Source organism: Artibeus jamaicensis, unplaced genomic scaffold (genome assembly GCF_021234435.1).
Source record: "Artibeus jamaicensis isolate MK-2021 breed Jamaican fruit bat unplaced genomic scaffold, CSHL_Jam_final contig_76, whole genome shotgun sequence".
NCBI lineage: Eukaryota > Metazoa > Chordata > Mammalia > Chiroptera > Phyllostomidae > Artibeus > Artibeus jamaicensis.
In genome coordinates, this window is record NW_026521954.1 from 12,237,976 (window position 1) to 12,262,332 (window position 24,357).

The 24,357-nt window shown below is 38.5% G+C and overlaps 1 protein-coding gene across 2 annotated transcripts in view; it reads right to left on the reverse strand.

The window, feature by feature from the left end:
* Positions 1 to 17,176, reverse strand: part of STIM2 (stromal interaction molecule 2) — a 135,084-nt gene extending 117,908 nt beyond the window's left edge. For both annotated transcript variants that reach the window (XM_037156730.2, XM_037156731.2), the window contains exon 1: positions 16,556 to 17,176. In XM_037156730.2, the coding sequence (XP_037012625.2) occupies positions 16,556 to 16,961 (406 nt within the window). In that variant the 5' untranslated portion in view covers positions 16,962 to 17,176. The remainder of the gene's footprint in view (positions 1 to 16,555) is intronic.
* Between the last annotated feature and the right edge of the window lie 7,181 nt (positions 17,177 to 24,357).

The following is a 24,357-nucleotide window of genomic DNA, read 5'->3' on the forward strand; positions in this document are numbered from 1 at the left end:
CCGAGGCAACTTCTGAATCACAACATAATTGAAAAGCTTACTGACCTTTCCGTAAGCACCTAACTTAAGTTAGGCTGATGAGTCGACCTGAATGCAATGCAAAGGGCACAAGTCTAAGAACTTAGTTAGACCGAGGAAGGCTAGGCAGGGAGGACTCATCAACAGGAAATCAAGAACTACATAGAGAATACAGGTGAGCCAGGATAAAAGAAAAACAATGACAAAAACCAGGATTAGACAGAGTCTGAGAGATAAGCAAAGACCAAGAGAAGCGGTTATCTACCTCTGGGATAGGGTTAGGAAACCCTCCCACCCCCAGGGCCCAGGAAAAGATCCACTGCTCCTAGAGGATAGGCAGAAGTAAAAGTCCACTACTTCAGGAGAGGGACAAGAAACCTTCTTGTCCTGAAGCTAAACAAAGCAGTACACTACTACTGGGCAATGAACTCTTTGGCCCATGTTTTATCTCAAGTACAAAGCAGAGTTTGGCTGCCACTTGGAAGAAGGGGGGTGGGGGGAAAACAAATAAGAACCATGGCCACAAGTCCAGCCTAAGAGTGAGGGTAGATCAGAAGAACCAAGGCCTCCTCCACTCCCACCACAAGCCACACACACACACACACACACACACACACACACACACACACACACAAACTCCTCTATAGTGTGGGCATACTGCTGACAGTTGACAATGGAGCAGGAACACTACTCAGGACACACAAAAGTAACCACCACCACCACTGGGAAATTTCAAGTCTGTGGTACAATGAGAGTGACAACAGAGCCACGCCTCGATAAACTAGAGACAGAACTGACTCAACCTACTGTACTAATGGTGGGCCTGAGAGAAGCAGCATATCCACTTCAGAACACAGATAATATTTACTTCAGCTGCAACTGTTTTATCATAATCAAAAATTTTAAGACACATTTAAAAACAATTCACTGTCAAGATATAAAGCAAACAATGAAACAAAACACAGAGATGATCCAAATGTTGAATTATCAGGCAGGGATGCTAAAATAACTATGATTAATATGTTAAAACATCTGGAGGAAAAGATTAGTATATTAAAGAACCTAAACAATATGTGTAAACAAACAGGGAATTTCAGCAGAGATATGGAAACTACCATACAAAAAGAGACAAATGGCAATAAAAATTTTAAAAACATAATTTCAAAGTTGGAGAATTTCTCTGACAGGACGATCACTGAACTAAAAATAGGTCAATGGGAATCATCTAAACTGAAACAAAAAAGAAAATGAAAGGAGCACACAATTGTAGGACAATGTCAAATCACCTAACATACACTTACTTGGAGTACCCGAGGGAGAAGAAAAATGAAAGAATGATCTTTTATTTTTCCAACTAAATCTGTTTGATATTTTCCAAAATTAAAGACAACAAAACATAGAGCCAAGGAGGTCAGAAAACTCCTAAAATTGTGAAGTTATCCTGATCTTATATCAAATTAGTTAAAGCAAAGTTTTAGACAAAAGATATAGCTTTAAATAATTAACTACTGAAGTGTGTTGAGCAGACATTGTAAAAATATTTTCTGTTGTCCATAAAAATATAATGGCAGACAATTTACCATTTCCACATAAAAATGAACTAGAGGAAATGTATAAAACAGAAAACAAGGCGGTAAAAGATTTTTAAAAACCTGAACTGTAAAATATAACCCAATAAACATATATTGGTTTCCTTCCAATAGCCACCAAATATGTTCAGGCTATATTACTTTGACAAAATCAAATGTTAATTTTCTGCAAGTACATTCAAGTTGTGACTTGTAAAAGCAATTACTGTATAAGAATTTAGTAAGCCCTCTAGGATAATTCTACTTTGTCAAAATTGTATTACAAATTTACTTATGGTTTATCATTTCTACTATGAAAACTGTGTCAGGGTAGAGAGGGGGAAAGAAAGGGAATCAATTTATTGACAAGAGTAAAGCACAGAAGAGCCAGACTTGAGACTTTTAAACTGCAATCCTGAGCCTTGACTGGTGTAGCTCAGTAGGTTGTGCATCATCCTGCAAACCAAGAAGTCACCAGTTCAATTCCCAGTCAGGGCATATGCCTGGGTTGCAGGCCAGGTCCCCAGTGCACTGGACTCAAACAATTGATCTTTCTCTCACACATTGATGTTTTTCTCTCTTTCTTTCTCCCTCCCTCCCTCTTTCTCTAAAAATAAATAAATAAAATATTTTTAAAAATAAAAATAAAATGCAACCTTTAGTTAAAGGAAACCCAGATAAAGTCTAACTTAAGTATCTCCATGTGTCTGAAAGCTAGGAAAGTGAACAAAACCAAGTTCAACATTCTCATGTCTCCTGACACAAGGTGCCTACAAGAAAAATTTAAGTTTTACCAGTATCCCGTGAATTACACAAGATGGCTGAGCCACAGTAGCAGAGATATTCAAAGACTTTTTAAATAAATTTACCCAAAGCTTTTGCTATTTTATTCACTCAAGTTAAACAACATATCTGAAACCACTGTGGACCCTAAGATGTATGAATCAACAATTCTAGGTAAAAAAAAAAGGCTATCTAACTTTTTGATGGACTGAATACTAAGTAGCATACTAATACGCTTCTTAGTGTACATCCCATTTACTATAATCTAAAATGGTTTTTCAAGCATTTCATAAGCTACAGAAGGAAATTCTGGATCCTTCCTTATAAAAAGATAGTAAATTAAAATTAAGTTTTCTGAAATACTAATTCAGAACATGAAAATAACTTTTCACTATGGTATTTTCTTTTAGCAAATATAAATTATTAATAAAGACTTTCAAGGGCTTATTGATCCTCATTTCACAGACTGTTTTTTTCCCGTAAGATCTTAGTTCTTCAACACTGAATTGTACTAGGGTAAGATTTTTCTGGAAAATCTTCGCAATGATGGGAAAAAATTATCTATAAATATATACCATGCTTTGCTCTGGAATTTGTATTTAACCCCAAACAGCTCTTGTTTATCTGGGAATCTTGAAAAGGTGAGGACAAAAGAATACTTATTTATTTAATTATCTTTTAATTCCTAAGCAGTCTATTCTCATATTGTTTCATTATAAGTTTGAGGCCCTAGAATATCATAACAATTTTTTACTCCTTTACTAATCTAGAATATGAAGACAAAAAACAGTCCTAACTATGTATAGTTCAATATTCAAAAAAAAATTTTAGAGACTTCAAAATATACGTCTAAATTTATAGTACACTATAAAAATTGATAATTTTATAAACAAGTTTAAACAATTTATCATAGATTTTCAACACACATTGGACTAAATTCAGAGCATCAACACATTTGCATATTTCTATGACATTTCAAAATAAGTCCCATAAAGAAATATTATATAGCATATGGCAAAAATAAGAACTACGAGTTAATAGATTCAAGTTCTAATTCTAGGTCAATTATATTACATTAAAGTTGGTTTGAAAATACATGTATTTATATATACTTTGTATATGATTCAAAGAAATTTGAGACTTCTGTAACTGATATAAATGAGTAAAAAGATTAATAAATCAGCTTCAGTTACAAAGTCTGGGAACTAGTGAACACTGGGATCAGTGGCAATCATAAAATGAGGAAGTTGTCGATTTGTTCAAAGATCTCATACTATATATAGTAAAACTATAACTGCACAACAAATAACCAGAGCATTAAAAGTTGTTGTAATATCATAACAGAGATTTCATTTGAAACTAGTATTTCTTCAGCACCTAAAAAGTGTCAAGCAGTAGCCATCCAAACATTTGTTCAATAAATAGATTCCCCAACTAAGTAGCACAACATAATTATCATAGTCCATGCTTAATACCTACTGACTTTGCTACTCTTAAAGGTCTAGATACATCATAATTAAAATGCCAAAGGTTAAAGAGAAAATCTTAAAAGCAGAAAGAAAAAAGCAGAAAGTCACCTACAAAGGAGTTCCCATAAGACTGTCAGCTGATTTCTCAAAAGAAATTTTTGCAGGCTAGAAGGGACTGGCAAGAAGTGTTCAAAGTGATGAAAGGCAAGGGCCTACAACCTAGATTACTCTATCCAGCAAAGCTATCATTTAGAATGGAAGGGCAGATAAAGTGCTTCTGAGACAAGGTAAAGCAAAAGGACTTCATCATCACCAAGACATTATTATACGAAATGTTAAAGGGACTTATTTAAGAAAAAGATGATCAAAACTATGAACATTAAAAGGGGGACAAATTCACAACTATCAGCTACTGAATCTAAAAAAAAAAAAAAAAACTAAGCAAACCACCAGAACAGAAACAGAATCCTAGGTATGGAGATCATTTGGAGTGTTACCAGCTAGGAAACAGAAGAGAAAGAAGGGGGTTACTGGGAAGAGGGGGGCAAAGGGGAGAAAATTGGGACAAATGTAATAGCACAATCAATAGAATATAATTAAAAATAAAATGAAATAAATAATAAAAGTTTAGTAATGTAAGTAATATATAAGAAAGCACAAGGTGAGTAATAACATGCATGCCTCATCTAGCACAAATGATTTGGTTTAGAATATGGTAGCAATAAAGAAGAAAAGAATGGGGAAGAGGTCAAATGTAACCCCAAGAATCTGGCTGGTTAGAAAAACAGTGGCACCATTAAAAGAAATACAAGTAAAAATTAGAAGAAAGAAAGAAAAGAAGATTGGGCAGAAAAAGTGAATCAGATTTAAAATGACATTTATTGAGCATTTATGCCTTGCTAAGCACTTCAGGTACACTTATTTAATCTTCACAACAACCTGGTGAAGTGGTCATACTCTCATTTTACAAATGAGGCAAAAAAGGTCAAGATAATTCCCCAAAGCTCACAAAGTTAATTTAATTTTGTCATTCCCTTCCTTCTTACTTCCTAAAAGAACCTCCATTTTTTCAAATATGGGGGAGCAATGTACTCAGGAATATATGGACCCCCCAGTCCTAGGAGAATGAAACCTGACTGTTCTAAACATTTCCCTGGTCTGCCCTGGCTGGGTGGCTCAGTTGGCTGAAGCGTCGTCCTGTACATCAAAAGGTTGTGAGTTCAATTCCCGGCCAGGGCACATACCTATGTTGCAGGTTCGATACCTGGTCATGGTGCTTACAGGAGGCAATCAACCAATGTTTGTGACATCAGTGTTTCTCTTTCTCTCTGAAGTCAATAAATATATCCTAGGGTAAGGATAAAGAACAAACAAACATGGCCCTTCTCCAACAACCCAGTCCTGACCTATGAGAGAAGTACTCGTATGCTGAGGGCCCCCGGAAAAGACTTTCCTACCTGCATTACCATTGTGAACACATAACGAGGACCCCTGAGGTCACCAATCTAAGAGCTGTCCTTAATTCCTCCCTATCTTTCCCTCTGGTTTCCTAATCCATTAGGAAGCCAAATCAATTCTAATTTCAAAATATCTTGTTAACCTTTCTACTTCTACAATCTTCGTCCAAGCCATTATTAACTCTCACTGGACTCCTAATAACTACTTTCCTGGGCAATCTCCCTATAAACACTCTTCCTCCTTACCAACAATTCTTTCCCCAAACAGCAGCCAAAGAAATCGTGGAACTACTGGAACCCTTTTCCTCTGCTGGTAGAACTGTAAAAAAGTGCAACTATCAAGGAAAATAGCATGGATATCCCCCAAAAAATTAAAAAATAGGACTACCTTATGATCCAGCAATCCTAACACTAATATATCCAAAAGAATTGAGAGCAGAGTTTCAAAGCGATATTTGTATACCTATGTTCATAGCACCACTATTCACAACAGCCAAGAGGTAAAAACCAACCCAAGTGTCCATCCACAGATGACTGGATATTAAAAAAATGGGTTATACATACAGTGAAATATTACTCAGCTTTGAGAAGGGAATCCTGTCACATGCCACAACAAGAATGAATTTTGAGCACATTATGCTAAGTGAAGTAAGCTAGTCACAATAAAACTAATATTGTATGAGGTATCTTAAGTAGTCAAATTCACAGAAACAGAAAGTAGAACGGCGGTTACCAGGGGCTGGGAGGAGCTGTTTGATGGTACAGAGCTTCAGTTTTACAAGATGAAAGAGTTCTGGAGATCTGTTTTAAAACAATGTGAATATATATACTTAAGGCAACCGAACTAGACACTCAAAAATAATTAAGATTATTTATGTTAAATTTTTTGTTGTTTTTTTAAAGTAAATAATAACACCTTACTCCCCCTTAAAATGTTTCAACTGCTTCCTATCAACCACTGAATAAAAACCCAAATAAGGTCTACGAGACTTTGTAATATGTGGTCTTTTTTATTAGTCCTGTGTGGAATGCTATTCCCTAACTCTTCACTAGCTAGGCTCCTTATTATCCTTCAGATGTTATCTTAAATGTGAACTGTGCAGAAGCCTACCCCGACCTGCCTACCTAAATTATTAGTACAAGTGCCCATACCACCCACATTATTTATCTAGTGTTTCTTTTGTTCCTTGATAGCATTTCTCACAAATTGAAATACTTTTTTAATATCTTCCCAGCTAAAATGCAAGTTCCATGTAAACGAGGATCTCGTCAGATTTGATCATCATTGTGTGCCCAATAATTATTATATGCCTGGCATATACTTTACATTCAAATACTGAGTTCACATTTTTTAAGAACTATGCTGAGCATGTTATTAAATATATACAAATATAACTACAGATCTTTAAAAGACTATAACTGATGTACAGCTGTTACCTCTAGTTGTTCAGTTAGATGCATTTTCTCCCTCATATTTTTTAACATGTTCTAACTTTTCTATAATAAACCTTTAATCTCAGAAACTAAAGACCTTTTAACTGACACTTTAACTGTAAAATGCTTTAAATATTTTAATTATATAAAGTAAATGTACAAAATGACTTAAGTTAATGATGCAACTAAACTTTTTAAAAATACCATATTACTCCTCAACCTCACTGTCTAAACGCAGTTTCACTTTTCTACAAAGGTTTAGGTAATCTCAGATCATTAATGATGATTCGGGTCACAGAAGTGACTAAAACTGCATCTTCATCCTTTTTAAAATGCAATATATAACATCTTTATTAACTCTCAATACATCACAACATATTAATATAAGTATCCTACATCTACATCTATAGATTTTTAAAACGTCAACAATAATTGAAAACTTACACTTCCCAGACTCTGTGCTAAGCACTTTACATAGATTAACTCATTCACTCTTCAAACTCATTTCAGAGATAAGGAAATTTAGGCACTAATAAATTAAATTACCTATCCAAAATTACAAAGCCACTGTCAGGCAAGGACTCAAGTCCAGGAAGTCCTGCTCAAGTCTAGAGGCTACGCTCTTAATCACACTGTAGAAGTATGGGAACAGACTTATGGCACAGAAAAATTTCAATACAAAATGCTATGCTTCTTAAAAATTATATTCCATCCTTAAGAAATACTCACGGGGCAGGGAAGAAGCACAAATAGTAATTTTCCACTTATTCATACCATTTTTAAAAATCATCTATCTTAAACTCCACAGATTATATAATTTAAATGATTTTTTAAGATTTTAGAATATTTAATAGCAAAATTTAAAAAATGAAAAACTGGTTATTTATTTACCAATGATAAATGAAGATGGAGCTCATGAGTGTCCTCAGACAATAAAAATCTAAAATTTAACATTAATAGGAATGTTTAATTCTGCTACTTCTCCAGCTCATTTCCTAATTTAGCTCCAATTACAACCTGTGCTTTATTATAAAGAATCTTGGCACTGGAGAATTTTAAAGGTAGGAACTATTTGAGAAAAATACTAAATCTCCATTATATATGGTAACCTACTATGGAGATGCTAATAACCTCACAAGGATTCTATAAGAGTAAAATGAGGTAAAATATACAAATGCCTGGCATAAATTTGAATTCCACATGCAAATATGAATGCTGGTACCCTACAAGCAGGCTAACCATTAATCTGCCTTATTTGGTAATTCACATTCTCCACCTAGCCATGTCAGATGCCAATGTCCTTGATAAATGCCACTCCCAAGCATCCTCTGCTCATACTGTTCTACTTTTCCCTACCTGACAAACACACATTTCAGTGAATATCGCTATGCTAGGAAAAAACTCTTCATCAGTAACGCACCTCTTCAAATCAAAGTTAAGAACTCCATCTTTGTAATTCTATTAAATATAGCACACACCATTATGTCCTTATACCCATGTCACAATGTATCATCACATCACCCTTTAAGTGGGGTTGGTTATCTATTCTTGGAATACAAGGCAGGGTCAATAACTTACTGATCTTAAAACTCCAAACACCCAACTTGGTGACTGGCACAAAATAGTTACTGAAGTTTTTTGTTGTTTATGTTTGTTTGCTTGTTAATAACTAATAAAAGGATCCAAAAAGGGAACAAAAACTACATTTATTTATATTATGCCTTGTTCCAAAGAAGAGAGAAGAGAGGTTTATTTTTAATACTGCAAATATATAACAAAAAACGTGTCATAAATGTTCTAATAGGTATTTTAATAAACACAGAAATGCTACTAGGTAAGCTACCACAATGGTTCATTTTAAAAAGCAAACATGCTATTTATACTTCTTTAGATTATGCAATCTACTCTCAGGTAATTTTCAAGTTTATATTGTTCTTACAAAGATAAAAATGGTTAATTTCAGCATCTTTATATTCCCAATTCCTTACATCATGTCTGGCACAAAACAGTCACTTAGTGGTACTTAAAATTATATGCACGAACACACACAGGTTCACCAAAATCTGACTTTTTCACTTCAGCTTGTGCTCTATAGTTCTTCTTTGGATTCATTTTGACAAGCCGAGAAGCAAACACTGGATGCACATCAGAGCGTATATTTTAAAAAGCAAATTCAAAAAACGGCAAGTGGTGACAAAGTAGATTTTTTAATTTACAAAAGAGTAACTTAGTTTTTTTAAAATACAGAAGAAATATCAAGGACTAACACAGCCTGAACATGCATAACAAAGTAGAAAAAACTGGTGAAGATGACACACAGTAGGGAAAGAGGAAAAATTACATCACTGTCATTAACGACAAAGAGGTTTACTGCTGGAGAACAGGAATAAAAAGGGATTAAGATTATCTATCATTCAAAATTATGTATTTTTTAGAGGAATAGAAAAACAGTAGTGGAAAGAAAACATGAGCACAATAACATGGAGCTGTGAAATGTACAGTGCATTGAATAGCAGGTGAAAATTTCAAATAAAGGTTTAAAAAACCATTTTACTCATTGAGAATCATTTAAAAAGCTACTGCAAATCATTTCCATTACTCTAGGGGTTTGTGATGAGGTAGTTTAACATTTTTAGATACATAAATTCAGTATTCACTTCAAGTATTTTTTAAATTAAAACCCCAGTACTTAATTCAGTAAAAGAGTTTCTGAGGTGTTTCAGTTCTCTATAATGACAAGCTTAGGAAGATCAAAGAGAGAGTCGGATGAAGAAAGTGAAAACAACTAGAGGAAAAAGAGTAAGTTACACAGAGGCCAAGATCCATAAGCACACAAAAAGACAAATTAATTCACTTGCAAGTAACACTGGGACAGACACAGGCACTTGGGTTCTGGGATGAATGTCAAAGTCAACTGTTCTTCCACTCTGTGGCTCCCCAGTCCTGGAGAGAAAGGGGATGTAAGGGAGGGTGGGGTACTACCAATACCCTAAGAAAACCCTGAGTAAACCAATATTAAACATTCTAAAACTAATTTTAATCCTAATCTTAAAGCTGTTTCACTTTAGACAATATGGCTGAGGAAGCCTAAAAGAAAGGAAATTACTCTCAGGTCACGCCAAATGAAATAAAGCCAAAATTCAAATCAATCATTGGCTTGGGGTTCCCTATCCCCAATTTAGAACTTTCCTAGTAATGAAGTTCCCTGAGGAGGAAATGTTCAGCTAGACTAAAGGAACATCAGACTGAAAGAACCGCCCTTAAAATCAGCAACAATGAAACCAGTCCAAGACGATAGCTACTGAAGGCAGGATTCGAAAACGTCAAGAGGGATTAAATATCTAATACCTATTAATACAAAGATGTAGAAGGATAAGGAAAAGAGCAAATCGATTAAATCATCTACAGATCAAGCTTGAAATTCACACAAGGAAATTCAAAAGTTAATTCTGAAACAAATAATAGGCCAGTACCCTGACACACTGTCATTCAAAGAAGAGGTTGGGGGAGCTTAACTCTGGTGCATTACAACATTAGTTAAATGAGGAAACTGTTATTCTTTTGAGGAAATTGTTAAGGGATCAACATATTTGTAAATATGGAACATTACAAAGCTCTATATAAATAATTTTGCAAATCAACATAAGTCCAATCATACACACAAAAATAATTTTTATATTAAAGTCACATTTGAAATAAAAGACAACAAAAGTGTTTCTTCTTGCATATTTTCAAGGACTTATACCAATTTAAGTCAGTCTACAAACTCTAGGTGTTTAAAATTAAAAGTAACTTTTTAAAGGACACAGGGACAAGAACTAAGGGGGGTGGAAATGGGAGGGAGGTGGGGAGCAAGGGGCGGGGGAGGCTGGGATGGGAAAAATAGACAAAAAACTGTACTTGAAAAATAACTAAATAAAATTAATTTTTTAAAAAAAGACCTTTTCAAAACAAAAAAAATAAATAAAAGTAACTTTTATTTTTTAAACTTCCTATAGTAAGATTCCTTTCTAATCTACCAATAAAATTTTAGTTTCCTCTAAACATTTTCATAGCCGGTGCATAATTTAAACTCTCAAAACCTCTACTTCTATATAACCTCCTAACTGGCCTTTTTTTACATCTCTATGATCTCATTTCCATTTACCCAGATTTTTCTTAAACACAGAGGGCGTGACACTCCCATGTTCAAAAACCACAGTACTTCTCAACCCCAATAGGATAATAGATTTAGAACTAGAAGTTTATGAATAAAAACCTCAGAAATGTCAAAATACTTTTTCAAGCCTTTTGTTTGCATCATAATTTTTAAAAGATTTTATTTAGTTATCCTTAGAGGGGAAGGGAAGGAGAGAGGGAGAGAAATGTCAATGTATGGTTGCCTCTCGTGCGTCCCCTGCTGGGAACTGGCCTGCAACCCAGGCATGTGCCCTGACTGGGAATTGCAATCCTTTGGTTCGCGGGCCGCGCTCAGTCCACTGAGCTACACCAGCCAGGGCTGCACTGTAATTTTTCTGTGGCTTTCCATACTCCTCAGCACTAGGCTGAGTACCCCAGTTTTAGATGTGTTAACATTTCAATACAGAGGAAATAAATCTGGGGATATTAAAGCCATCAATTTTGTAGTTCCACTTATTTACAAATTCACTGCTTGCTTCTTATATGTGTCCCTGCCAGGGATGGAACCCATAACCCTGGTGTACTGGAATGATGCTCTAACCAACTGAGCTACCTGGCCAGGAAACTCCTTATTTCTGGCATATGCTTCCCTCCTAAAAAGCCTTTTCACTCATTTCCACAAGAAGTCCTATGTATACATCAAGGTCAAGCTCAAATCCTACCCTCTTCCAAGTAATACTCCCTAACGGCCTTCCTTTCCCCCAAATTTTGTAGTCCATTATGATAGTAATCAGTCTGTCTCATTATTATGTTTAATTGTGTGCAGAAAGATATGCATACAACATACCAGTTAAGAATGAAAGCTTTGGAATCAGAGAAACTCAAGTCAACATCTGACTGTGATATTTACTAAGTATGACCTTGAGCAAGTTACTTAAGAATCATCCTGCACTGGTTTCCTCGTCTCTTTTATGAAAATAGCTATCTAACAGTTGAATAAATATACCCATTATTCCCAATAGGCAGACCCATGTCTTACTCATTTTTGTATTCTTTTATGTAGTAGTAGTCTGCATGTACTTAGTAAACTTAGTCTGCATGTACTTAGTAATTAAATTTCTTAATTTCTGATCAATTCAGAATTCATCTCCTAGGCAAATCTTAATAAGGTCCAAATCCTAGCAATTACCCAAAATGGCTCGCTTATCATATTATTAGCTGTTAATTTTAACATTAGTTTAACCAGTGTATATGTTAGCTACCATATACATGAATGCAGATCCCAAACTATCATTCTAAAACTGTTCAACACTGTATTACTATCAGGAGTAGGCCAATATCCAAAATAACTGACAGAGCTACTTAAAAGTCCTAACTAATCTAAAAACATTAGCAAGTATCCAAAACAAGCATTTAGCAAATTAAAGAATTCCCATGTGGATCCTCCTCTTGTTAAAACCACACTAAATTCTGAACCCACTTTTCTACTGGCCCCTGAGTTATTCCTGTGCCAGGGGATTCCCACCAGAAACAAATCAGTTCTGCCATGGTATTCTCGAGACCACTCAAGATGTTTCCAGACCAAGATTACTACTAATTCTTAAATGTTCACAATAGACTAGATCGAAACGGAGGAGATTATTTAATCCTCAGCAAAACAAAAACAAACAAACAAGCAAACAAAAAAACCTACAGCAAAGCCCCAAAGACTGATGAAGGGACCGATAACAACAACAGGGAAGGAAAAAGATATAGCAGGAAACCTAGCCATCCAAAGGCAGCTTCAGGAAATCATAAGCTAAATTCAGAAGAGCAACTTCACAAAAGGAAGAAAAACAGTTTGACTAGTACTATATGAGCTACACTGAGTTTAACTATTGTCCCACTGTAAACATTAGCAAATATATTCACTGTAATATATTCCTCAACCTAATACATATAAACTGCACTCAAAAAACCATTAATAAAAAATGACATTTGCTGAGTAAATGTTATTAGGGTGCAACATGAGATCATTAAAAGTGATGCTTAGCCCTGGCTGGTGTAGCTCAGTGGACTGAGCGCGGCCTGCGAATCAAAGGATCGCGGTTTGACTCCCAGTCGGGACAAATGCCTGGGTTGCAGGCCGGTTCCCATCAGGGAATACATGGGAGGCAGCCATGCATTGGTGTTTCTCTCCCGCTCTTTCTTTGTCCTTCCCCTCTCTCTAAAAATAAATAAATATTTAATAAATAAATAAATAAAAGTGATGCTTAAAGTTTTTCCAGTGACAATCATGCTCATGTGAGATACGTTCATCTAAATTAATGAAACCCCTAGGCACAGATGTGTTTAGCACTAATGAGTAAAGTGCTAAAGCTCTTCTAAACTTCTTTCAAACTAAGAAAAATTATTTTTAATTTTTATTGAAATTTTAGTACTTCCAAAAGACATGTTTTAAAATGTTTTTAAAATTAGTGAAATCATAATTGATATAAAACTTTTACTAGGAACTAAAGAAGGTTGCATCCATCCATTTAAAAAATGGTAGAAATATTTCCAAAGTTAAAATCTGTTTTACAAAATTATGAAACAAGTAACTCCATAAGAATTTTTAATTTAAATTATTGTGTTTTGCCATAATGAAGATCATGTTCTATATATGCAATATATTTGTGTATTTGTGTGTGTGTGCATATTCACTGTCCTTTCAGAAACTTCTCAGGGGCTATAGCCGATAAGATCCATCACTCCCAACTAGGATCAACTCAATGACTCTAAATCTGTTAGGCAAAAAAAAAAAAAGAAGAAAGAAAAAGAAAAAAAATAGAGTAACATTTTAAGTTATTAAAAGTACTACTCTGCCAACACAATCAACAAGCTCTCAGTCACCAACGCCTTATCTGCTTTAAATTTCAATTGCTTTCCAAGAAAGAGTCCTAATGCATATAATGTAAGCCCTTACTACACAGTATTATAAATATTGGTTTCCCCTTATCAAAATATTTGTACACTGAATCTTGAAAAGGTAATATAAAAGAGAAAAGGAAATTAAACATTATGACAACAGTTTTGTTTATTTTGATGATCTGTCATAGTCTCTATAGGAACATTTGCTTGCTCAAAACTATGCAATAGATGACTTAAGGCAATTTGGTCTTAAAACACACTAAATGTCTAAAGTAAAATGTTTGTGAAGTGTAACTTCAGGGGAAAAGAATGTTTTCTAAATCTTATTAGTAAGAAGCAAACTCTAATGAAGTTTATAAAGGTCGGTATTAAAAATATCAACCAGGAGAGGAAGAGAGAAGATAAAAGTGATTTTGTCTGTCACTTGCAGAGCTATTCAGGATAATCACAGCTAACTGACAACTTTAACATGCAGACAGAACAATTCTCTCAGAATTCTTTCAATAATTTTTCAATTTCAAAATTCACATGAAGCTTAGTTTTATTACTGATGCTCTCTACTTCGTTTCTATCCGTTAACAATGCAATACCTAAGTTCGGTCTACAGGATGGCTTCCTGAAGTGTGCAACAGCAATAATTGTGTTCTGGGTTTAGCACAACATTTTACCAATGGAAACCATAAAAGAAAGCCCTATTCATACAATCAGAAGAATAGGAACCCTACACAGACCATACAGTTCAAAGAAATTTTTAATATGCTCTCACTTTACCTTTCAATCTACCTTTTCCCAGATACCAGTGCTATAAACTGTATTTACATAAACTTACTAAACTGACCACAATTTAACTTGTACATCATGTAGTTTGATTATCTTAAACTTTAAATGGACATATTTAACTTACTAAAAAGTTACATATTTAACCTACATTCTACCAAAAAGAAGAACAAGAACATCAGAAATAAATTTCAGAGTTAATATCATTTTAGTAAACTTATTTAAAGCACTACAGCACAAAGTCAGACTTCTTACCCAATAACAATCAGCCTTCCTTTTTCACAATGTCCAAATGTCTCAGAAATTTAAGTATTCAAAAGGAAGGATTATAAAGGTTATTAAAATAAAATTCCTTTTGAAGTAATTTTCTTGATATAATCTACATAGTATACAATATATACTGTTAGTGGTTAATAAATACTGTTTTCTGAATCATGTGCCCTTCTACCAACTACATATTGATAAACACTTTAGCCAAAATTTTTTAATCTAACTTCTCTGCTCAAGAAACCAAGAGCTGCACTCCAGCTCAAATATTTCTACTCCCTCCCTCCTCCTGCACGAGGCATAAACCTTCACATTGTATTTTATCGAGCTACTTTCCTGACTATTCTTCACCACATTTTTATTTGGAGAATAAAGAGTATTCAAGAATAAGACTCTCAAACCTATCCTCTCACTCACACTACATTATACTCCTAATATTAACCATTCTGTAATCATTTTATCCAAATTACCCAGTGATAGGTATGATGTTTCAAGTTCCATTCAAAAGGGTTGAGATATTTCGGGATAGAGTAAGTTAAAAATTCTGATCATTATGCTTTCTACATCCCCCAAAGAGCTGGTGAAGTTTACCAAGGCCCTCCTCTCTAGAATAGTAAACATCCTGTCAGAGAAAAGCTTCTTTGCGCTCAAGAATATAGCTCCTGGACACTTCCAGAGCAGCTGTTAGCAACTTTCAGATGCCTGCTGGACTATCACTTCGGTTAGGTTAACAATGTACCATCTTGTTCTGTTTTACTTTTTCCTTTTTGGTCTAGCAATTAATGTAGAAAACCTACAGATTACTTTTAAAAATAAAGTACAAAAGATAAACATTAGGTCCACTACTTCTACAAAAGAAATCATTTTAAGATCCTTATATCATGACTTAATCCATGATACATTGCTTGTACATGACATTGGAAGGCTTGAAAAAGAGTTTTGTACCTAAACTTATCAAACATATTTTCAACTTTTCAATAATTTCGAGAACGTTCTATATTAAAAAGGTGCTAGTACAGTCTATCAGAACTGTGCTGCTCAAATACAAGCCCCGAATATCCTGCATTTGGTAGATTTTAGGTACGTTTCTTGTTACCTGCTGAGCTTTCCGCATCCTTGATCACCTATTGATGCTCCCAGCAGCAAATAAATACTTTCCATCATTTAAAGAACGGCCTTCCTCCCACCGCTCAAAAAATACACATCAGACTTAGAGGAATTCCTCATACTAATGCGGAACCACTAATACCACTAGGTATTAAGGCTCTCAAAGAATATTTTAGCAACCTCCCCTGGGACACTATGCTCAGCAGAGCTTTGAACCTGAAAACTCGCTGCCAGCTGCCTTTGCAAAAGCAGCATCAGAGGCCGACTCAATACCGCATTGCCGCTGCTGACTTTTTCTAGCATCTTTAAAAAAAAAAAATCAGCCCAATACCCTGCAGACCCTGCTGCTCTTCTGCAGCACAGAAGAGAACCTCCGCATAGCTCAGCACAGAACACTGGGGAGCCCGACTAAAGGGCGGAGAGGCGAGCGCAGTTGAGAGGCTCTGTCGAAAGTGGGGTGCGGGGGGTGCGGGTAATAGGAAGGCGTCCGGAGTGAGGGGACCCCGACAAAGCGGCCGTCAGGACGCTGAGCGCCCGGCTCGGCGTCGCTCCACCGGCCGCGGCCTTCGAGTAGCGGGCGCCTGGCTCGGGCAGGGGCCCCTCCCGAGGATGGGAGTCCCGCAGAGACCCACAGAGCCCCACCCGCCGCCCCCTACCCGGCTCTCACCTGTCAGGAGCGCCGGGCTCTCGCCCGCCGCCGAAGTGGGAGAGGAGGCGGCTGCCGCGGCAGAGCCCGCCGCCCGCCTCCCACGGAGGTTCCTGGGCACCAGCTCGCATCCGTCCGCCGCGCCGGCAGCCAGCAGCCAGAGCAGCAGCAGCGCAGCCCAATGCCGGCGCAGCAGCCAGCCCGAGGCCAGACCGGGCGTCGTGGCGGGATGAGGACTAGGAGGAGGAGGAGCGGGGAGATATCGCGCGGGTGCCCCGGCCGCCCGCCGCTCGCTCGCTCCGCGAGGTGCTGCCGCCTGCAACTCCTCAGGCGGCCCCCACCGCCTCGGACGCGAGCTCCCGCCGGACGCCAGCCTGGTTCCCTCGGCACCGGCAGCCACCGGAGCCCAGGTCCCAGCTGCGTTCATTGGTTCCGGTTATTAAAAAAAAAAACTGAAGAGCAGAGAGGTAGAGCGTCTTCAGCCGCGCGCGACAACCGCGCTGCTGCGGCAATGAAACCGGGATTCACTGCTCTGGCGCCTGCAAACACAAGCACCGGAGCCTGAGCCGCGGCTGCCGCGGCGCATCCCCTCCGCCCCTCCGCCCCGCGCCTGTCGTAGTACCACCGTCTGCCCCGTCGCCTCCACCCCTCACACACTCGCTTGCATACCAATCCCCCGCCTCCTTCAGTCCCTCCTCCGCGCAGGCGCGGCACTGACGCACTGCGCCTGCGTGGCGGCATAGCCCCGCCTCCGAAGGCGTTCCGGGGAGGAGACGAGGGCCGCGGAGTTGTTTCTAGCTATTTAGCTGAACTGCAAAGCTGGCGAGGTGGGAGGAAGCATAGGCGTGCCACCTACCCTTCTCACGCCCCCACCACGATTGCAGGCGGAGCATGGGCAGTGAGGAGACGGCTGGAATAGCATGGGCATCCCAAATCGTTTGGGCGATTTATAGCCCTGTAGACCGCAGCAAAAATAATTGCTTGGGTCCGGGGAAACCTCGTAACTGGAAACAGCTATAAAACATAATTCAATAAAGGTGGGGCTTCCAAGAGGCTAGCAATGTAGAAGTGGAGGTTACCCTAGACCAGCGTTTTATTTACACGTCAAACACTTAAAACGCTTGCCACTGTGCGGCGCTTTACCAGTTTACAAATTATAACTTACGGTTTTGTGGCGTTATCCTTATCAAATCCATTTACAAATCAGGAAACTAAGGCCCAGAAATGTTAAATAACTTGCAACACACACTCACAACTAATTAATGGGAGAGTCAGATTTAGCACCACTAAATGGAAATACTGAAATTTGCTCTAGCCTCTAGCTCCCCTATATTCAAACAGTACCTGAATTCATCCCTTCTCTAGCCCCTCTCCCCCTACCCGTGGTCACCCCATGGAGTCTTTACTGTCAGCTGAATACGTTGGCAGAAGAAAGGTGGTTCAGACTTGAGTTGCCTTCACCTGCCTCGAATGAAGCACCATTGTGGAAGTGTCATGCACAGTTCAGGGAAGAATCAAGAATTTCTTTGAGGCTAGTCAGTCTCTCAACAATTATTTCTTGACAGACTTCTTGGGGACATGATGTTCAGGTGGCAATTCTTTATAGGGCAACAGGGAGATTATGTTTCCCCTGCTAAGAGGCACAGCAATTAGGTCACACCTTTGCTGAATGTCCACCAAAAAGGGCATAATTATGCTAGAGAACCGAGAAAATAACAAATAATATCTCCAGAAGACATCATTTCATTCATTTAATATTTACTGAGTGCTAGTATGTTACAGGCAGGTTACTGAATTGTGAGGATTCAACAGGGTAGAAAAGAGACACTTGAAAAAGTCATTTAAATCAGTACTCATGGGTATAAGATAGAGAACATAGTCCCTGTCTGAGGAATCTTACCTTGCTTAGAAGATAATTTACACCTATAAACAATTGCAGGCCAATACAAGGTAGTAATCAGTTGCTAAATTGGGTAGATAAGCTGTGTTAGAGCAGTAAAAGCAGCATAAAACCATGAACACATTAAAAAAACAACTGAAGCCAACCTTTTATAAACAAACATGACGTAGGATTTTTTTCTTTCTTTGAAAGACAGGATGTTGACACTGACAGGATACTGGATTTGGGGTTAAGTGTTTATTCCTCTCATCACTGTAGCCATAAAGGAGACAGGGAAGCTGAAAGCACTGAAGAAAGCTCTCTCAGGCAAGCCGGTGTCCAGCAATAAATTCCCCAACCTGTTTCATCTTTGTCACCAGTACAGAAGTTTCCGACTGTGAAATAAGCTGGAATGTGTCTTCTTGCTGAACAGACAGAGGTATCACTGTGCATCTAGCATATACTTTTGTGCAGAAAAGAGAAAGTCCATTGCTCTGGAAGACAAGCCTGTCTCTGGAATTAACAGATCATCTATTTGCAAGCCAAACAGAAAAGATTCCCTTTAAGGTAAATACTCCCCTTTTCTCTCAGGTTTCCTCTCCCACTTCCAAGCCTTTGCTTTCCTTTCCTTGCTTCCCAAAACCTTTCCTTTCTTCTCTCCTTTTTTCTTGCCAAATACCACTCAAAATCTACCCCCTTTTCCTGCCCCACCTGTCTCCTCCAGCCTGGTTTATATCTCTTAACATCTAAAATTCACGTTTGCCATTTATTTACAGAATGTCTTTACTATCTGCTTTTCACCCGTTCATGAGTTCCAAGCATCTGGTAGACAGCTCTGAGTTTTCGAATCAGACAAATCTGATGGAAATGGCAACTCCACCCTTTTTCTGCCGTGTGACCGGTAGACAAATTAATCTGTACTCGGTTTCCGAGGGGAAATTAGGGGTCTTGTAATAATGCCCCACAAGGTTGTCAGCAAGGCAGTGTCTGTCATACAGATACGTTGTCATCCCTTTAGGGAGAACTGGTCCCAGGCTCTAGTCGTGTACAGCCAGTGTTCCAGGCTTAGAATAAGCTCATTGCATTTTGCGTGGTGGTTTGGTTTCATCTTTCGACAGATAATTCCCTTACTCCGGGAGGCACAGCCAGCACAAATGCACAACGGGATCCGTCCACTCAGCTCCTCTCTATCCCAAAAGCAAACCCATCCTTCGCAAGAGTCGGGGTCCCTCCCCATCTCCTTCTTCTCCTCCTTCTCCCCGCAAGCCAGGACAGCCCACGACGCGCCACCCACTCCAACCAGGAAAACCGGATCACCTCCGCCGGGTGAGGCCAGTAGAGCGCGTGCGCCGCTCAGCAGCCTTGCGCATGCCCGCTGTCTCCCGCCGCCTTCCTGCAGGTGCGCCAGCTATTAGGCTTCCGCGGTTAAGGGACGCCCCACGACGTCGCACCCAGCTTCCGGCTTCCACTTCAGGGGCGGAGCGTCGGAGCGCCCCTCCGCGGATCCGTGGGGCCTCGGGGCTGCCTCGTGGTGACGTTACCGCGCGGGCGGACTCCGGAGGCTGTGGGTGGGCGTGAGAAGAGATGGGATGGAGCTAGTGGAGTGGGGAATTCCGGCTGTGGTTGACCGAGAGGGGCTTCTTCCTGAGTTTCGCCGGACCACACGCCTGCTCACTAGCTTCTCCGACCCGCCTCTGACTCAAAGGGCGGGTTGCATGTAGGATTTCTCAGCTTCCACTCCGCGCTTCTGGAATATGAGCGCCATCCGGGAGCAGGTCTCTTCTGCTCATCACGGTTAAGCCTCTTGGAGAAATGCATAAGAGTTCTTTTTGGTGGAAGTCGTGTTGAGTACCAACCACTTTGTTTTTCCACCAACTCCCACACAAGCTTGTAAGGGAATTAAAGTCCAGAGAACTTGCGAAACATCTCTGAGTGATGTTATCGGCCCCAGGATCCAAACAGTAAATGAAGCCCCAGCAAATAAAAATGGTTGAATGAAAGCACTAAGAAAAGAAAAATGACACAGTGGGAGTAACTCATTAGCAAGATTCTTTCTCCCTAAAGCCAATAAGGCATGGGATTTTCCTCGACTAGTTTAGTGATGGTGGTAAACCTCATCTTCCCATCTTTCAATGCGTTGAGGAAGTCATTTGAAAGGTGTCCTACATCCGCAGTAGGAAATCAAAAACTCACTAAGAATTTTTAACTTCTTCACATCGTTTTTTTAAAAAGCCGCAAAACAGAACAAAAGAAACTCAACGTTGCCCACCAAAGCCAAGTGAGTCAGTGGGCTCATGGGGTTGTTTCTATTTAAAAGGATGTTTGCTCTAAGACTACTTAATTTGAGGTGTTCTGTGTAATACCTGATAAGCGTTAAAGTAGTAGGAGTACTGACAGTTACTGTGAACTGAGTAACGTTGTGATGAAAACAAAAGGAGATAGATACTCACAACTGAAAATCACAAGAAAACGAGAACTGCTCATTTGCACAAAGATGACTGCTTAGTAATGACAGTTGCGAACGCAAAAGGCAAACAGGTAAAACGTGAGATGGTACGCCTATGCTCTTGACAACAAGACATTGAAAAAGTGATTGACAGAATGCAAAAGTTTTTAAGTATGACGAAAGAGACTAAATTGGGAAGTCAGATGCCTACTAAACCTAATCTTAAGTCACAGAAGACCAAACGTTTGTTCTAGAACCAAGGCTAGGTTGGTAAAATACATGTTTCTGGAAAAGTGCAGTTCCATGCATCCCAAGCACCAAATGTTCATAATGTCTGAGTTATGGGGCACGAAGTTACTAACAGGTTCCTTACAACACTTGAAGAAATTACCTAGGAGGGAATTACATACCCTCAATTTCAAAGTATACAAAACATGTATTTTGGAAAAAGATAGCATAGAACATACATGAGCTAGGAGGAGAAAAGTAGACCTGTTTTAAAGTTTCAAGTTGCCTACCTCCCTCTTTAGTGGAAAATGCATCCAGAAACTGCACGTTGAAAACTCCTCTCATTAAGTCTAAATAAAAAACAATGGCCCTAAGTACAGCCATTTGGAATCTAAACTCTGTGTAAAAAGAGGAGCTCCTCTCTCTAGGTTCCAGGAAAGCCAGGTCTTTACTGGAGGCTTATTTGAGGAATGATGTCTTTAAGAATGTAGATTCTTGACATAGTTAAAATGGCCATATCACCCAAAGAAATATACAGATTTAATGCAATCCCCATCAAAATTCCAATGACATTTTTTAAAAAAGAGAACAAGATATTATCAAATTTGTATGGAACCACAAGAGACCCTGAAAAGCCAAAGGAATCCTGAGGGGGAAAAAAGAACAAGTTTGGAGGTATCACACTCCCTGATTTCAAATTATACTACATTATACTACAATAATCAAACAGCATGGTGTTGGCAAAAAACCACACACACAAACCAATGGAAGAGAACCGAGAAATAAACCTACTATATACAGGCAAATAATTTTCAACAAAGGAGCCAAAAACATACAAAAAAGAAAAGAAATCTTCAATAACTGGGGCTGAGAAAATTGGAATGTCACATGCAGAAGAATGAAACCAGACTTGACTGCTATTTGTCATCATACACAAAAATTAACTCAAAATGGATCAAAGATGTAAATACAAGACCTGAAGCAATACAATACATAGAAGAAAATTTAGGTACTAACCTAAATGGATCTTGGTCTTAGAGAGGATTTTATGAATTTGACCTCAAAGGCAAGCGAAGTAAAAACAAAAGTAAACAAATGGAACTATATCAAACTAAAAAGCTTCTGCACAGCAAAAAAAACAACAACAACGAAAAGACAACTGACTAAATGGGGGAAATAATTTGTTAACAATTCCTTTAATAAGGGGCCAATATCAAAAATATATGAAGAACTCATACAATTCAACAACAAAAAATATCCAATTAAAAAATGGGCAGAGACACTTCTCCCAAGAAGACATACAAATGGCCAACAGCTATATGAAAAGTTGTTCAACTTCACTAGCTATTAGGAAAATGTGTTTCAAAACCATAATAATGTACCACCTCATACCTGTTAGAATGGCTATTATCAAGCAGACAAGAAGTAACAAGTGTTGGAAAGGTTATAGAGAAAAAGGAACTCTCATACACCTCTAGTGGGAATGTATTATAAATTGATACAGCCAGTTTGGTCATTAATATGGCATGGAGTTTCCTCACTAAATTTAGAGTTAGCATATGGCCTAGCAATTCTTCTTCTGAGTATCTACCTGAAATTTTGTAAACTTTTATTTTTAAAGATAGATAGATGATAGATAGATAGATAGATGGATAGACCCCTATATTCATGGCAGCATTATTCACAGTGGCCAAGACATGGAGACAACCTAAGTGTCCTTCCATAGATGATGGAATAAAGAACATGTGGTACATATACACAATAAAATACTACTAAGCCATAAGAAAAGGTGAAATAATGTCATTTATGACAACATAGATGGATCTTGAGAATATCACGCTAACCAAAATAAGTTAGGTGGAAACAGTCAAGAACCATGTGATTTCACTCATATGTGTGATATAAAACAGAAAGCAATAAAGAAGACCACCAAAAAAAACTCATATACACAGAGAGAACAGTATGGTGGTTACCAGAGGGGAAAGTAGGTGGGGAGTAGAAAAGAGTGAAGGGGGTCAAATATATGGTGATGGAAGGAGACTTGACTTTTGGCGGTGAACACACAGTGCAATATAGAGATGAACTGTTATAAAATTATACACTTGAAACTATGTTACTTATTAACCAATGCCACAATGATTAACTTAATAAATTTTTTCAACAGTAATATGGATTCTGGGGTTCACACCCTCATTTACTAACCGTGTGACTTTGGCCAAGTTACTAAACACATTAACCTCAGTTTCCCCTTCTGTAAAAGGCAATACTATCAATACCTAGACAGGGTTATTTTGAGCTAAAAACAATTATAAAAGTTTCCAGTGCATAGTTAGCAATTATTATCTAAGCCCTTGATAGTGTTAAGTACAAGATCTTTTTTCAGTCACATAGTACACAAGAGGAAAGTGGAAAGAAAGAACACAAGAAAAAACAAAGAATAAGCACATAAAAATCTTCACAGAGCCTTATGTCTGAGGGGACAGTCAATGGTGATATTTTAATCTAGGTTCACAAGAAAACCTGAGATAAAGGCTTATATAACAACAATTTCTTAGAAAGTAAAACCTCAGAGAAGCAAGAATGAGAGGAAAGAAGAAATGCAGGAGGGAAGGAGGTAGAAAAAAAATCAAAGAGATGAACTATTGAGCTGGCCACCAGTTGCAACAAAGAGCACTGGCTGCTCAGTCTCATGAGATGTCTCCATAAAGAACTTGGGAGATCGTGGCATTTGGGCGTGAGATTGGGAACAGAGAAAGGGAGGAGACCTGGCTCCCATCAGTGAAAGGTTACTGCAGTAGACATGAACTCCCCCAGACTTTTGAATCATGCCACCTGCCTTTCCAGGCAGCTGCCAGGGGAGCCAGATCCCTCAACAGCAGTGGCATTAAGCATGCATGAGCTGAGCCAGCAAGTGAAAGGGAGCCAAAGGCACTTCCCAACTGTCCACCTGCAGCCTGCAGCTTCCAGCCATGTCTACCACCTCTGTGGAAACAGAGAAACCCCACCAAGACCTTTTTTAAAAGCTATGGATTCAAGGCATTGAGCAAGGCATTATTAAGTCATGCCCAAAAGCAACCTGAGGGATCTGAAACAAGTCACGACATCTCAGCCACTGCCACACAGGGCAGCCACAGAGCTCAGCAAACCTCCCTCCAACAAAGATTGAAACATCCCTTCTGCGATCTGGCAGGATGTTAGTGCACTGCAGTAATGTTCCCAGACGGTAACACTAGCATCAAACAAAAAACAATGGCCAGGCAAACTCTGAAG